General features: G+C 44.3%; 1 protein-coding gene across 1 annotated transcript; it reads right to left on the bottom strand.

Annotated features, from left to right (window-relative positions):
* Positions 1-798: 798 nt before the first annotated feature.
* LOC134872939 (uncharacterized) lies at positions 799-4,591 on the bottom strand. The gene is made up of 2 exons (XM_063896305.1): positions 3,807-4,591; positions 799-2,530 (listed from the first exon to the last, which is right to left on the bottom strand). The coding sequence occupies exon 2, from the start codon at positions 2,475-2,477 to the stop codon at positions 1,095-1,097; it is 1,383 nt and encodes a 460-aa protein (XP_063752375.1). The 5' UTR covers positions 2,478-2,530; positions 3,807-4,591; the 3' UTR covers positions 799-1,094.
* Between the last annotated feature and the right edge of the window lie 13,046 nt (positions 4,592-17,637).

Below are 17,637 nucleotides of genomic sequence, written 5' to 3'. Positions count from 1 at the left end.
TGCGTTACAGCAAAAAGTAATACATTACTGTAACTCCGTTACTTTTGTAACGCGTTACACCCAACACTGCTTAGAAAGTATATATATATATATATAATACTATATAAAGTGTGTGTTTTATAAGTGTGTGGTCGCGTTGTAGTCACTTTGCTCAGTGCTACTGCTTGTTACAACTTGTACTCGCCTTGAACTGTTATTGCTCAGGTTAATCTCCCCCCTCTGAAGTAAGCGTGACGTATTGGTTCATATTGGATCTTGGATCTTGCTGTGCAGCCGAGTGGGGCCAGAAAGATCTGATTTTTCGGCGCTGCGGTGGAAACACGAAAACCCAGATCTTTATCGGCTCCAGCTCCGGCTCCAGCTCCGGCTCCAGGTTGGTGGAAAAACGGCAACAGACACACAGCTGGGGAGGGGATTCAGCTCACTGACTGTATATGGGGGGATGATAGATTGGGACATGTCACGTGGGCGGGACGTTGCCAGGAGTTCAATGTAAAGCCAGCCCACATTTCAGTTCTGACGTGGTAACCGAAGCAAATCTGGATCAGCTCGTTTGCAGGGATTAAAGCAAAAAAAAATCCTGAGCCTGAACTTTTTAGACTCATGCAAACAACTATATACATGTATGCAGATTATTGTATAGTGTTCACAATGGTTCCCAAACTGGGGGCCATGGCCCCCTTCCGTGGCCGTGACCCCCCTGGTGCCCCCCTTTTGATAAAAACACTCTTAAATAGTGAATTTTGAGCATGCTGTAGTAAATGCACTCTGAAATTTAGGGTACATTAAAAGGACTGATTTACTTTTCAAACAGTTTTAATAAATCAAATAATTCAACAATTTCAACATTTCAATAACTTTGAACTTTGTTCATCAGAAATAAAATGGCAAATTAAATACACAGATGTTAATAAAACCAATAGAAAGTTATATCAAGTAATATCAAAACAAGTAATCAAAAACATTAACTCCTACATGAAATGATAACTTAAATCAAATAGAAAGAAATAAACAAAGTGCATTTGTATCTCCAAAGTACTTTTTAGTGGGGTTTAAGTTATCAAAACTAGATTCAAAAAATGAAACAAAGTGCTCTATTTTTTCCTCTTTTTTCCGGGTTCTGAGTCATCCGAACTCTTCCTTTTTCCAGAGGTAGTTGAGGCTATTGAAGAGGATTTCTTGGCTGGACCATGAAACAGAGAAAATAACTTTGGTTGCCCAGAGGATGCAGTGGATGGCCCAGAGGAGGAGGCAGAGGGCCCAGATGAGGAAGCAGAGGGCCCAGATGAGAAGGCAGAGGGCCCAGATGAGGAGGCAGAGGGCCCAGATGAGGAGGCAGAGGGCCCAGATGAGGAGGCGGAAGGCTTATTAGTTGCCCCAGACGAGGAGGCAGAGGGCCCAGAGGAGGAGCTGGATGGCTTTTTAGCTGCCCCAGAGGAGGTGGTGGAGGGCCCAGTGGGTCGAAAAGGTCTTGTTTTTGCAGAGGAGATGGTCTTTGGTGAAGGTCTGGTTGGTCTAGGTGAGGCAGCTGGCCTAGTGGAGGAAGAGGATGGCCCTTTTGATTTCTTCGCCTGGGTCACTATTCTGTTTGCCACCGCTGTAGACCTCACCCTCATGGCCTCACTCATCCTTTTCTCCCTCATTCCCTGTTCTCTTGCCTTCTTTTTCTCTAGGTGGAGTTGGTATGTTTTATAGGAGGAAAGGCAAGAATTCCTTAAAGGCTGGTCAATTAACATTGTTGAGGCCGTCCACTTCCTGGCTTTCATTGTTGACTTAATTATGGCGAGGCTCTCATACGTTTCCACATTCATCCTGCACCTGTCTGCCTCCAGTATGTCATCCATTATGTTGAAAGACCCCTCCACCAGCGGGCCTGTGAAAATTGAAAGAAGGGCTTTCACAAGTTTGATCAGGGTTGGGTATCTCACACCTCTTTCTGAATTTCTTAGAAGTGCCACCTGACTCCACCAGTCCACATCCACTCGGCTGTTTTCTTCAACATAGGTATTGGCCAGAGGTACCAGGTCAGCATCTATTTGGTATGCACGAACCTCCTCCCGCAGTGGGCCGAGTGCTTCAGGTGGAACCACATTAGGCAAGGCCTTCCCTAATGCCATGAATGCTGAACCTAAGGAGTCACACTGTATGAGGGATGGGGTCAGAGCCGAGAGTGAGGTGACCATGTGGTTGTCGAGGGGAAGGTTTTTGAGTAGAAACTCTGCTGCCTTCATGTAGCCCTCTCTGAGGGAGTTGTACAAGTTTCCAACCCACAGTGTCTTCGCCACACGGGCCTTGGTCATGGCAGAGTATCCATATTTTCCAACACACAGGGATTTGTTAGGCAGCTGTAACGCTGCATCCCGTACATTGATCTTGAGGATCTCTTTGACACTCAGGGGGATAGCTCCTGGCTTCATGAATTTGCTTAGCAGCTCTCTTACCAGTGCCAACATTTCAACATGCAACAAGTGCACCATTGGTTTCTCATGTTGCAGTTTTTTCAGAAATGCCTGAAATGTTGGAAGGACACCTGTAAACATACAAAAAACATTTAGGCATGTTTCCATTAGTTGTAATTAAAACTTAGAACAAGACATCAGTTACTACTATGCAACTAGGTAATTACAGTACAGTTACTAACTATACAATGCTGTAAGGAATTCTCTTGAGGTGGATTACTTTTGTTGAAAAATAGACCTAACTGTTCCATTTGCACCTTGTCTTAACTAAAAAGCTATGCCATCCAGGAGAGCTGGGCCATTACCACCAAGTAATAAATAAATGTATGTAAACTAGCCATGGATTTTCCTACTCATTCAAGATACCTCTGAACAGGTCAATCAAGACTGTGAGCCTATCAAAATCTGTGAATAGCACAGAGATGCGTTCCTTCCGGCTCTGGTTTGTTTGGGTCCTGGATGCTGTGGCCTGTTCTCCTTGCAGAACCTCTATTCTGGCCCTTTCCTGAGGCGAGACCTCGTGCCTTTCAAGGACTTGTTTGAGTAACTTTCTGGAGTGCACACACACACACACCCACGTTATGCTCCCTCTTATAAAACCATATGGGGATTAAGGCTGCATGTTATAACATACAGCATTATAGACAATACACTAATACATCCCTATTTTATTTTTTTAATGAAAAAAAAAACTGTCAGTAATGCAATATTTTTATCATATCATCATACAGCATATAGCTGGCAGTTTCATGTGTTGCATTAACTACAGCAATACTATAAAGCCGTTATAGCCACTATTAAAAAAAACAGCTTGATTCTGCACTACAACACATTTTCTCATAAGGGAAGGCTATAGGCCAGAATATAACACATGTTCAAAAAAAGAAAAGAAAAAAGCTCCTTAAAAAGGAAGGTCGTTTTATTTTCGCGCAAGACAAAATAGTTATATATCAACTATCAATCCCAACGGGGTGCTGCTGAATGACAGCGCAAGGGATAAGACGCGGCTCGTAGGTGTAGGTTTCGGATGTTGTCAACATTTAAAAGCACGCATGTATGCCAGGTAACCGCACGGGTGAGCAAATAAAGAGGACCTCTGCTGTGTACTCTGTGTTATTTTGTGAAGAGTACTCATAGAAACGACTAGGCTAAAACTACACAAGTCCCGACTTTGTGTCCGACTTTTACATTGGGTTTCGCCGCACACAAAGACAATCGCAATTGTCGTAAGGGGGGGTCTCAGCCGAGAATCGGACACGATAGTCGCGTATTTTGAGCCAGGCTGAGAGGCTATACTGTGACAAATACGATTTAATTCACACACATTTTTAAATGCTTTGTACCTACCTGTATTTATGCTCTTCGCCCGGATCCAGTAGGTTGTAGTAGTGCACAATCAGGACATCCAGGAGTTCTCTCACCCTATTGCACACCTCCAACATCTGCAGGAACCTGTTACTGATGGGCCTGATCAAGCTCTTCGGTGTAAAATGGAGTAATCTCTGGAATTCCGAAAATATTTCTTTCTGTTTCGGAGACTTCTCTATGTCATAAAACACATCCGAGCAGAAATCTTCCACCTCTGCCTTGAAAGGGCTCATCATGGCTTTTGCACCGTTAGAAACCATATGGACTGTGTCGCCAGATATATCCAGCAGGTGCGGGTTCTCCCTGCGCAACTGTGTCTCGAGACCGGACTTCTTTCCCCGCATAACCGCACAATTGTCCAGTAAAATACTGGTCACCTGCTGCAGCCCTAAACCATAGGACTGCAGCACATCCTTCAATTCCTGGGTAAGTGCTGCAGCATTGGCTATGTTCATTTTTCGACTAGCGAGGTGTTGCGTTTTAACAGCATTTTCCTCATTGTCAAAAAAACGAACAAGAACATTGAGGACTTTATCCATGTTATTATTGGTGGCCTCGTCGACGTTCAGGGAAAACATGTTGTTTTTCAGTTTGGTGGAAATTTGCCTTTTAAACTCAGGTGTTATCCCGTGAGTGTTGAAATAGCTGGCCAGCTGATTTGAAATGGACATTTTACTTAGTGCAATTTTATCTTCCGCTACTTTTTTACACAGCTCGACCAGGGGTTGTGATAGCGTGAAGGAGAGGTCGTGTTCTGCGAGAAATGCACACACTCGTATTTTTAACTCACACACACGGTCAGTTATGGAAGCCGGTACATCAGATGTTGTTGTTGCTCCTGGTAAACGCGTCGTGTGTGGGACAGCACGAACAGCAGCTAGGTGACGAGGGTCTTGTTTCATTTATGTTCTGCCTCTACCGGACTATACATAATGGACGATTAAAGCAGTCTTGCTTACTTGAACTTTATTACATCCAGGCATCCACTCTCTGCCTTGTACATTACTGAACTGGTCCGCGAGTGCGGTGTCACATAGAAATCCGTCCCCCGTACAACTGTACTTAATTAAACAATCCTATTGTTACATCTTTCTTTTTCTTTTTTAAAGTTAGTCTCTTTCCTAAGGTATCAGTTCAAAACATCATTTTCATTTCTTTTTTCATTGTCCATACTCCAATCACTGAACATAGTCCGTCAGGTAGTGTGGCATGACAACTTGTCGACCTGACCTGGTGAACTTGTCTTGGTTCTGTACTGGGCCATCTGGCCGTACGGCCGCCTCAGTCACTGTTGGTGTGGGTGCGTTTCGTGTTGGTGTGAGCACGGTGTGATTATGTCTGAGGTGACGACGATTTCGTCTCACAACCCCTCCTGACTCTAACTGCACCTCATATGATCTATGGCTCACCTGCTGGACCACTCTCGCTGGTCTCCAGCTCCTGTGTGTGTCACCTGGCTGTACTCTCACACTGTCCCCTCTTTTCAGAGCGTCCATGTCTTTTGCTGTGCGGTTGTAGTACTTTTCCTGTCTCTGTCTGTTGTGTTTCAGTCCCTGTTCGTTGTGTGTTACCTCTGGCTTCAGCAGAGTGTCCTTTGTGGGAAGCAGGGTCCTGGTCCTCCTGCTCAGGAGTCTCTGTGCCGGGCTTGTGTTGAGGCCCTGGCTCGGTGTGTTGCGATGATCTAACATGGCCAAATACGGATCCTGTCTTGCTGCTGCAGCCTTCAGCATCAGGTGCTTGGCTGTCTTTACCGCTGACTCCGCCTTCCCATTACTCTGCGGGTATCCTGGCGACGATGTCCTGTGTTCAAAGCCCCACTTCTGGCTGAAGTGCTGAAACTCTAGAGAGGCATACTGGGGTCCGTTATCCGAGATAACAGTGTCAGGAATCCCTTGTCGTGCAAAGTGGGCCTTGAGTTTTCTGATCACTGTATTGCTCTTAGTGTCAGGTAGATAATCAACCTCCCAAAAGTTTGAATAATAATCTACTGTTATCAGATAGTCTTTATTGTGAAAGGAGAAAAGGTCTGTTCCCACCTCGGCCCAGGGTCTGTTGGCCATGGAATGTGGGTGTAGTGTCTCTCTTCGTTGCTTTGGGTCCACTGACCTACATATGTCACATTTGGAGATGAAGGTCTTGATCTCCTCATTCATTCCAAGCCAGTAAACACACTCCCTCGCTCGCCTCAGACATCCTTCTACTCCCAGGTGAGAGGAGTGGATCCTGTGAGTGAGGTCCACCCTGAGTGCGTCAGGTATCACAGCTCTGTCACCTCGGAACACTATGCCGTCCTGGAAACTCAGTTCATCTTGGAAAGTGTGGTAGTGTCTGATGTCACTTGGTAAGTCATTTTTTCTCTTGGGCCACCCTGACAGTATTCTATTTGCTACACTCTGTAACTTCATGTCATCTTTCGTTGCAGCCCTGATGGCGCTCAGCCTCTCTGCTGAAATGGGTAGGTAGCTGACCATGTTCACAGTCTCTATATCTGTCTCACTCTCTCCCTTAGTGCTCTCCGGTAAGTACGCTCTACTCAGTGTGTCTGCTAGTAGCATATCCTTGCCTGGAACATATGTTACATTAATATCATACTGCTGCAGTCTGAGTAGCATTCTCTGCAGTCTCTTAGGTGCACTAAGTAATGGCTTCCTGTGTATATTCTCAAGGGGCTTGTGGTCGCTTTGTACTGTGACTTCCCTGCCATAAGTATACTGATGGAACTTTTCCATCCCAAATACTATTGCTAAACATTCTTTTTCTATTTGGGCATAGCCCTTTTCAGTTGGTGTAAGTGCTCTACTACCAAATGCTACCGGTTTACCTTTCTGTGTCAGGGCGGCCCCAAGTCCTGTGTCTGATGCATCACATTGAAGTGTCAGCTCCTCTTCCTTGTTGTAGTACTGTAGGACTGGTGCTTTAGCGATTTTTTCTTTCAGTCTTTGAAACGCCCCTTCTTGGATGTCTGTCCATTCCCACATGTTTTCCTTGCGTGTGAGTTGTCTCAGAATCTCACAGTCATCTGAAAGGTGGTTATAGAACTTAGAAAGATAGTTGACCATCCCAACTAGTCTCTGTACCCCTTTCACGTCGGTTGGCTGTGGCATTTCTCTGATTGCCCGTACCTTGTCTGGGTCAATCCTCAGTCCCTCGGCCGTCAGCAGATGACCAATGTAGGGTACCTCTTTTTGTCTGAGCTTGAATTTGTCAGCGTTCAGCTTGATGTTGCGCTCTCTGCACCTGATTAGAAAACGTCTGACTTTCTCATCGTGGTCCTTTTCTGCCTCCTCTTGTGTTTTTCCTTCCCCTGTGATCAACACATCATCTGCTATGATGTAGATTCCTGGGAGACCCTCCAGGGCCTGCATGAGCTTTCTTTGGAACACTTCTGGTGCTGGACTTATTCCCATTGGCATCCTTAACCAACGGAAGCGACCGAATGGGGTGGCGAATGTGGTAAGGTAGCTCGACTTCTCTTCTAGTTTGACGTGCCAGAAGCCTTGCTTCACATCGCAGACTGTGAAAACTTTTGCCTTTGACATTTCCGGCAGGATGTCATCTAAAGTTGGGAGTGGATAGTGACTTCTTTTAAGTGCTCGATTCAGAGGTTTTGGGTCTATACAGATCCTCAGTTTCCCATTAGGTTTTCTCACCGTTACCATGCTACTGATCCAGTCAGTGCTGCGTTCCACTGGTGTGATTATGTGTCTTCTCTCTAAATCTTTGAGTTCCTCTTGTAGAGGTGTCATCATAGCCACGGGCACTCTTCGCTTTGGCAGTTTCACTGGCGGTACTCTGTCATTTATCTCTATTCTATATTCACCTTCCATGCAGCCAACTCCGGTGAAAACATCCTCAAACTCCTCTTTGATTTTGTCCATGGTCATGTGTTTGCCACCTGCTGCCTTCGTCACTGGGCTCAGCTCTTTCGTCACTATGCTGTCTATAGCCAGAATGTTCTCGTACTGTATCTTTATCAACTTCATTGCCTCGCTGGCTTTTCTGCCCAGTAGAGGGATTCTGCTACTCTGGTCAACCACTTGAAACTCCAGTCTGTACAGCTTGTTATTTCTGGGGTTTCTGACCTTAACCTTACATGTACCCAGAGGAGTCAACTTGGTTTTGTTATACATCACTAAGACTTTCTCAGTGTGCTCTAACTTTGTGTCTGGGTTTAGTAGATCAATGGGGATGATATTACAGGTGGCCCCACAGTCTATCTGGAAGTTAACTAACTTTTCACCCATCTTCATTCTCGCAAAGAGCTGCTGGCTCTGACTGTGGCTGTCTTTAACCTGGTTTACATGTTCAACCTCTCCATTTACTTCAGTTATACAGTTGACATCCTCATAAGAGTCACTGTCACTGGTCTGCTCTGTAACTGTATGCACTTTCTTAGTTTTCCAACTGCTCTCTTGTCTAGATCTGCACTGAGCTGCAAAATGGTTTTCCTTTCCACACTTTTTACACTTTTTTCCGAAAGCTGGGCATTTTTTCTTATTCTTCTCGTGTGTTCTTCCACAAAACTTGCACAGTATCTCATTGTCTTTTTGTCTTTCTTCTGCTTGTTTCAGTGCATGTACTTCCTCCACTGTCCGTCCTTGAAGGGTTTTGCTATTCTCCCTTGACAGCTCTGAAGCTCTACATATGTGCAGGCATTTATCAAGAGTCAGATTATCTTCCCTAAGTAATCTCTCCCTCAGTGCTGAGCTATTTGTGCCACACACAAGTCGATCTCTTATCAATGAATCTCTAATGTCCCCAAAACTGCAAGTACTAGCAAGCACTCTCAATAGCTGTCTACGTTTTCATCTAATCCTTGGTTTCTCACGAAGAATCTGTATCTTTCCACAGTCTCGTTTACCTTGGGGTTGCAGTATTCCTCAAACTGCTTGATCACTGAAGTCAATGTGGTCTTTGCTGAAGCGCTAGCACTGGTTGGCAAAGTTGTCTTAAGTTCTCTGCCTTTTTCTCCGACGAGGTAATTGAATAGCTTGACTTTCATGGTCTCGTCGGCATCTGGAATGGTAAGGTCTGCATACAGTGTGAACTCCTCTTTCCAACTTTTCCATGTCTTCGCCAAATTGCTGGAGTCCAAATCCAAATTTCCCGGAGGTTTTAGCCCTTCCATTGCTGTCAGCTAGCACTAGCCGTCTTTTGGCGCGATCGCAGGTAGCTGTGCTGCCGTCTTCCGTCAGGCTAGCGTGCTGGCTAGTTCAAACTTTCACTTTTCCAAGTTAATGCTTACGATTTTTCCAACGTGCATTCCACTGCCACCATGTTTCATTTATGTTCTGCCTCTACCGGACTATACATAATGGACGATTAAAGCAGTCTTGCTTACTTGAACTTTATTACATCCAGGCATCCACTCTCTGCCTTGTACATTACTGAACTGGTCCGCGAGTGCGGTGTCACATAGAAATCCGTCCCCCGTACAACTGTACTTAATTAAACAATCCTATTGTTACAGGTCTGATTCGTGTTTACGAAGAACCTTTTTGCCGCTGGATGCATATATTAGCCTCCTGGAGCACAGCGTGCAGAAGCAAGCGCCTCTCACTCAACTTCTTACACCAACTGCTAAATGGTTTGCCATCTCGTCCAATCTCCTCCAGCCATACCCAGCGCCATTTATTTTTCAGACCTTTATCTATCTCGAGGGTATTTTCCCCTGGTTTCATGTACTGCATCGCGCCTGCTCCTATGCCCCTCTCTCCATTAACTACAGTCACAGCCTTCGTAGTAAGAGAGTAGGCCTATCTGTGCTACAGTTTAGTTGATCGAGGCGCGTTGTGTTAAGGCCCGCCCCGTTTTGCTTCTGATTGGCTAACACTGTTTAACATCAGAACTGGACAGCGGCGCTTCTTTCCTACCATTGGCAGAGAACGAACAGACTCGAAAGCCGTGGAGTTATCGCGTTTTGGGTTTAAAAAAAAAAAAAATAATATTTTTTTTTTCCACTCCAAGTGCTGCAGGCCGGAAATCCGGCCCGGGGCCGGAATACTTTAATCCATGCGTTTGTACCCCCGTTTTTAGAGATGTGGGTAAGGAGGAAAAGAGAGAGGGTTGTATTTTCTGACACTTGTGAGCAGGCTTGGAATTTCGTCATTTTAAGGGCAAAGCCATTTGGCCTTTTGTGTCGCAATTTTTTTTAGGGCACAAAGGCCATATGCAAGGGCAGAAAGGCCATTTAGGGAAAAATTAGGATTTGGAACTTACTAATAAACAACTTCACTTTCTGATAATAAAAACAAACCAATGACATGGAAAACAAATTACTTTTTTACTACACTGCGCATTGAATAGAGTAGTTTTTCATTCAATATGTGCGGTAAAAAAATAAATCACAAGTGGAGCAAAGCGCTCGCAGCCCCACTGAAACATCATCTCATAAGTCAGAGCTGATTGACTGTAAGTGTGTGTGCGAAAAGTGTAGTTATGAAGAGGAGACGAGAGAGCTTAGACTACATCACCAGCGGTAACTAATACAAACAGAACATGAAAGAAGTTGACCATCTACTGGAGCTTTGGTGAGCGAAAGTATAGTTTATGTATCGATGGGTCGATTGCTATTGTAACCACGGTGACGAGTGCCTGTGTTTTCCTACAGTCTGATGTTTTCATGCTGAGGCATCACGGTTGTTGTTATTGTTAAGTTTTGCTTTGTGATAGCGCTCCTTACTCCATGTATTAAGGTACAAAAAATCTTTATATATCTAAGCTGTTCGTGCCCCACCAGTTTTGTACATATAAAAACGCCACTGGGTGAGGAGAAGCGAGGTTCCTAGAGAGAGAGAGACGGGGGAATGCTATGGGAGAGCTAACGGTAGGCTATATGTGTGCAAGTAATAATTAACGTTCTTCTTTGTTGTTTTGCCGTGGTTACAGACGACAGTAACCTATCTCAGAAGTGAATAAACTCACGGACAAAAGGAGACACGAGGCCTCCTTGTATTCTTATAGCGAGACGCTACAATGATGATTGAATGATGCGACGTATGACACATGAGGTGCGCGCAACCAATCCAAGCTACGAACACCAGAGCAGTGGTTCAGAGCCCAGACCACTGCTCTGACACTTTTAAAGCAACTTCGATATGTTAACAGTAACAGGGCACAGCGGCCATGGTGGCCGTAGGACGTACAAATATTTTCGGGGCATCACGGCCAGACCGAGGGGCAATGAAGGCCATGGCCGTCGTGAAATTCCCACCCTGCTTGGGAGTCTACTTACACACCGGGGACCAGTGTTGCAAAAGTTAGCTTGAAATAGTAATCTGATTACTGATTACTCCTTTAAAAAGTAACTTAGTTACTTTACTGATTGCTTGATTTTAAAAGTAACTAAGTTAGATTACAAGTTACTTTATTAGTTACTTTAGGCAGCTGCCGACAACACCCCCACCGCCTCAACATAAAAATGAGTCCAACATACTGCCCGACCATCTTCTTCAACTCTCCCCCACTTACTGGTTTTGCACCGAAGTCCAGCTTCTGTTGTTTGAGTGGTGGGGGACCTCCTGCTCCAAATGTTTCTTCAGATTTGACGTAGTGTTTTTGAAGCTAGATAGCACTTTGTCTCTTTAGCTGACTCAAACTCAAAATAGTGACTGTATTTCCATCTAGAAAACGCACATCTCTCTGCTCCCTCCATTGTTGTTTACGTTTGTGTCGCTGCGTGGTATAACACGTGAGTTGTCCTCATGCTGAACACGTGACTTAATTGTTGCATAGACGTCACTCCCCGAGACGCAAGAAGAAAGCAAACATATATCTTTACTAAGGAGAATGACAAAAATAGTAACGCACAGTGACTTGGATAAGTAACTTTATTCTGATTACTGGTTTGGAAATAGTAACGCGTTAGATTACTCATTACTGAAAAAAGTGGTCAGATAAGAGTAACGCGTTACTGACATCACTGCCAGGGACACACATTCATGTATAAAAGACATCAAAAAGTGCATTTTGCATAATAGGGCACCTTTGAGTGTTGCTCCTTCATTAGCATTTCAGTTATTTATGTCGCTGCATTACTAGAATAAAATCATTGCTTTCTGTTTGAGAGCTTTGTCTGGCCAGGATGGCATGATGCTGCGGTGCTGATGCTAAAGCTTCTGGTGTGGATAGTCCTTTGTACGGGGCCATGGTTGTAATACTTGAACTTGACCACTTGGGGCTGCAAGACTTGAGTTTCTTGAGATGGAGTCTATGAAAATCTTTTTCATATGCTGCTCCACAGGTTTTCCTTGGTTCTCTTCATTATGGAAATCATCATTTCATCATCCTCAAAGGCTTCCAATGTTTTAATTTTGGCTGTTGCAGCATCAATATTAGGTTGAAGCTCAAGCTTTTCCATTTCAGCTCTGAGGTTGGCTTTCATTGCTTCCAGTTCAACTTCTTGTTTTTCAAATGTGTCTGTTGCAGGGCAGCAGCACGTGCCATGAGCGCTGCTTCTCTTCCTCTGCCTTTCTTTGTGTTGATGAAGCTATTCAAGATTTATTGCTGCCACTATAGCTTTCACATTTTCTGCTTATCACGGCCACTGATATTGCTGATATCACTGTTTTAAATCAGCATATTTCAAGAAAAGTGAATAAATAATAAATAGACTCAAATAAACCTCATTGTGTTTCTATCTTTTTGCCTTTTGTTATACCCCCATCCATGCCTCCCCTGTTTTAACTGCTTTTGGGTCCTATTTCTACCAAACCATGACAGTACGACACAACCAGTATGGACCCAACAGTGTATTGCTTGGACCAAGAGCTGTACGAACTAAAGTACACTCTGGAGTGTATCTTTGGTGACTGGAGGAGAGCCTCACCTGCCTCTTTGCCACCTGGAGGAGCCAAAGAGTTTGCCGTTAAGGAGGCACGTTTGGAGGTGGCCAACAAGCCGTGCTAAGGAGCTAGAGTGCCAGCCTCCAGCCACCAACCCATTCTTGGGATCCCACCTGGCTTTAGGAGGTCCACAGAGTCTCCTCTAATGCCCTTTTTCCACCAAACCGGTTCAAGGGCCAACTGTGAATCCAGTCCTGTCGGGGTCTATCAGAATCTGGTCCTGTTGGGGGTCGTGCCGACTCCTGCTCCCAGTACTCCTGCTCCGGCAGAATCATACCAAAATGCTGATTTTCCCCCGTAACATTTTTAAGTGATACCAGCAGCAGCATTAGCGAAGCAGAGGCAGGCAGATCTGCAGCTTAAATAGAGCGCCATGTTTAGGAGAATGTGTTTGGTTGGTTGTAAGACGGACGAGGCGGTCACATGTCAATGTATCCTTGGTGCTCGAGAGCCCTGAACAGGCTTACAGGCTTCGCCACATTTCGCATAAACTGCCTTACACATGCTGTGGATTTTTACATGCTCAAATCCACTGTTGTCAATGTACACACTTCTATAGGTACTACGGCTTTGCACAGATTAAAAATGAACTTTGCCAAGTAGGAAAGACGCTATGAATATGAGGTAATAACAAGCATCTGCTGTGTAGCGTTTTGACTGTAGCTGCAGATCTAATGGAGGTAAACAGTGGCTGGCTGTGCGTAAGCGGCCCTGCGCTCTGCCCCATTTTTGCCTTCACATGCTGCAAATAGTCTAAAAAAAAAACAAAGTCCAGTCAATCCGGCTAAATAATTGTGTGTTAATTGACAGTGGTTACAAAACATTAGAAACCAGCCACAATCGGGTCAGTGTTTTGGGCCCCTGGGAGGGGGAGTGGGTTATCAATCCCTCCAACAGCAAGACTGCCTCGTTCCTGGCTTCAACGCAACCAACGCTGTGTGTCCGTCATGAAACATGCTGTTACAAACCGTGCATTAGGCTACTGGTAAATTGCGCTGTTAATAACTTCATGATCACCTCGTATTTTTTTTGTTCTTAGGATCCTATTCCTGTGTCTAGTCTATAAAACAGTTAACCTGTGCATTTGCATTTAAAGATTTATATATTTACAGACAGGATAAATTAGCTTAAAAGATAATCAAGGATCAAAGCAACACAGTTGCGGCCAGGGCCGGGGTGGGCCATTTTCTCAGTCCGGGAATTTAATTCAAATTCAGGCCACTCTGATATGGAGGAGGAATTTGAGTCCATGAAAAGATAAAACAAACAAAAAACAATTCTCTCTCAATGCTTTTTATTTGTTTTAAACAAAGGTATATAATACTTTGCGTCACTTTAACAATATATAATTCAAATTCAAATAAAATAAAGATAATGATAAAGAAGAAAAGTTATTTCACAAATCAAAGTTATTTCAAAAATCAAACTGCACATACTGTATTTAAGATTAAAACAGCAAAGGTTTCCTCAGCAAAGTGCTTGTCTTTGCGAATTCGTTAATGACAGTGTCATTGTCAATGGACATCAAAATGTCCTTTTCAACACACATGAGCATAAATGCATCAAGGAGTTCCTGCGACATTGAGCTTCGTAGCCTGGTTTTCACACATTTTAAGGCAGAGAAGCTCCGCTCGCATGCAACCTGGGTGGTTGAAAGAGTCAAGAGAAACTTATAAGCCAACCCGATTACATGGTAAGCATCTGTGAGGAGGTTATATTGTGTGAGGATCAAGTAAACGCAGATAGCACAGTTTTTGCAAGAAGAGCATGTCCTACTCTCCAGCTCAAATTTTGGCTCCATGTATGAAATTCCACTACCCTCCTCATCAGTCTGTGTGACCTCTCTTCCTGTCCTGACCACATAATCCTCCAGAGGAGACTTTTTCAGTCTCTCCCACTGGGATGCCAGGCTATACAGCTCGTCATGCAACCTGCTGACAGTCGCTCTGTCATCAAACCTCAATACACACTTGCTTAACTCTTGCAGTGCTGTACTGGGGATTCCGTTTTCCCTCAACTCAGCAAAGTTGTTTGGGTCAAGGCAAGCAAAATCTGAGGCAAGTGTTGCATTGGCTGCAAACCTCCTGTTGATACTGCCAGCAACTGTGTCCAGAATAACATTATGGACCTTGACCTCAAATGCAGTATAAGGTGAGACTGGTGGGTCATCTTCCTGGAGCTCTCCTGGCATTCTTTTCTTTTTTCTGAGTCGTTTTTCTGGGAGAGAACTCTCCACAACAAGTTCACTGTCTGCCTCTTCCAGTTTCTTGTTGGCCCAACTCACAAACACATCAGCTGCTCCTTTAACTCTCTCAAAGTCCCTGGCAAATGTTTTGAGGCTTTCCTCTGTCCCCTCAACCAAACGCTGAGCTGACAAAATATTCATCCCATGTGTCTGTAAATACTTGGATAGAGGGGAGGTGTGCCTGAAGATGCGGAGGAAAATCTGGGCTGTGAGTATAACCTCATATCTCAAAAGGGTTTCCACATGCCCCTTTGCTTTGGCCCTGACCACTGACTTCATAGTGTCATCCGCTTCAATTGCCACCAGGGTCAACAAGAGGTCAACATAGAGAGCATCCCTTGGATCGCCAAATCTCCCAAACACCTTTGTAAGGGCCTGATCCTTAGCCCACCACCTTGTAGCTCCTATTGGAGCCAATTTCCGGTGACGTCTGTCCTCACTCATCTCCTCCCACTTTTGCATGCGTTTCCACGACTCCTTCAGAAACACTGCCACATCATTCAGAATGGAAAAAAGTGATGTGCTTTCAACCACACTGCCTGTTGTGTCTGTCAGAACAAGATTTAACACATGGGCATAACACCACATGTGAATCTGTGTAGGAGCCAGTTCAGAGAGCAATGCTGAGAACCCCTGATATTGGCCCTGCATATTGGCAGCACCATCAGTGGAGTTGCCCACACATGTGCCAATATCAATGCTGAGATCATCCAAAGTCTGTTTCAACAGGTCAGTGAAATGCTGACCTGTGGACTTCTCACAATCCACCACAGCAACCAGTCGCTCATGAATCACATCTGTCACATACCTTAGTATGACAGAACATTGGTCTGTGGATGACACATCCTGAGTAGTGTCTATCTGTACCGAAAACATGCCTGCCTCTCTGACCTCATCAGCGATTCTGCGTTTTATCAGCATTTTGAGTACATCCACCACTTTGTTGACTATGTCCTTGGAAAAAAGTGTCACAAGAGACCCTCTTCCTTTTCCCCCACTGTCATGGTGAATTTTGCTTTGCTCAATGCAACTGCTAATGTGTTGCTGAAGACAGGGATCATATCGGCCCAAAAGCAGTAGCAACTCTAAAAAGTTGCCATGATTGACTGCAGTGTTTTCTAGGGTGTAAGCAGCCTCTGCCTTATCCCCTCGATAACTAAGACCACATTTTCCAATGACTTTAACCACATCAGCAATGCGTTCCATTACCTGGCGCTACTGTTTAACTTTCTCATGATGTAAAGACATCTGTTTGCCTGCCAAAAGGCTGTTTACATTTGCATCTTTAGCCATCAGAAAGTAAGCATCTGCACAATTCCTATGTATCTTACTTTGTTCATGCTCTTCAATGCGCTGATGGATATGTTTCCATGCCTTCATACCACCCTTAATGAAGGGATTGTTTGTTTTAGCAGGTGGCGCAAATGCCAAACAAACAGAACAGTACAGTGATTCTGTTTTGTCACTGAAAGTCAACCATTTGCGGTTGGTGCCTTGTTTGTTGTAGAACACTTTGGCTACAGGGGGTGTTGTGGGCTGCTGAGGATGGAAACTAAAAAACATTTGTAGGTCTTGTCTCTGAGGACGAGAAAAATAATCAAATGCCTCCTCATCTATGCTATTGGCTGCCGGTGAGATCTCTTGCTGCACTCCTGCTGTTTCTAAGGTTCCTCGAGCCTCCATCTCAGCATCTGACTCTCCTATATTATAGCAATTAGTCACATAGACAATTATTGATTAATTATTGATTGAAGTGATTACTTATTTCATTTGGGCTTATTTTGATGCATTTCAAGTAATTAGTTCGTTTTAAATCCTGCTACCTGTTTCCTCTGTGGTCCTGGCCTCTCCATGCCTACTGCATTCTCCTTCAGACTGCACCTGATCCTCTGAGGCTACAGAAAATGTTCATTAAGAGTTGTCTATGTTGCTAGAAAACATGACACACTTTATTTATCCTTTTATTCACTGATTAATTCATTTATTTATTTACTGTAATTGTGGTTGTGTTAAATGATTTGCATGATTTAGTCTACCACCCTACCATGGTTTTCTTCTCTATGCCAATATTTTACATCACAAATGTCTATCTTGACTAACTACAGTATCTTCCTCTACCTGGCCCTTCAGTAGTCGTGCCCTCCTTGGGATCATCAGTAGCACTGGAAGTGGTCTGCTGAGCTGTTGCTAGAAAACAATCGATAACAATAAAAAAATATATTTAATAGTGAGTTGATAACCACAGTGTGCGCGCCTCTGTGGAAATGCACGATATGACGGCGAGACGAAATAGGTTACAGTTGCAGAGGAGATAAGCGTGACAGCACATTTGAAACTGTTTGTCAAAAAATGGAAAAATGGAATGTAAAGCAAGTGTTCGGTTCGTTTACACACAGCAAGCACGGGACGTGAACATCTCTGCATCTGCATTCGTGCTCAGTCCGAAATGGATAGAAATCGACAAGAAAACAGATTCTTCCTTTCACATCAAAGCGTCGTGCCCGCGCGGTGTCCGGATAAGTGCTCATTGCAACTTGAAAATAGAACAGTCTATTCCCTGCACGGGTCTGAGCGGGCTCAGCTCACATTATAATAAATGGGAGGGGAAGGCTTGAACATGAAACATGATGCTGATTCCCGCGGATAGAACGCGCGTGCAGACTCTCCAGTAATTAAAAAAGGCAACTAAACACCCCAACGTGCTCGCGCTGCCCCTGTTCCT

This window comes from Eleginops maclovinus, chromosome 12 (assembly GCF_036324505.1).
Source record: "Eleginops maclovinus isolate JMC-PN-2008 ecotype Puerto Natales chromosome 12, JC_Emac_rtc_rv5, whole genome shotgun sequence".
NCBI lineage: Eukaryota > Metazoa > Chordata > Actinopteri > Perciformes > Eleginopidae > Eleginops > Eleginops maclovinus.
This window is presented reverse-complemented; position numbering and strand designations above follow the sequence as displayed.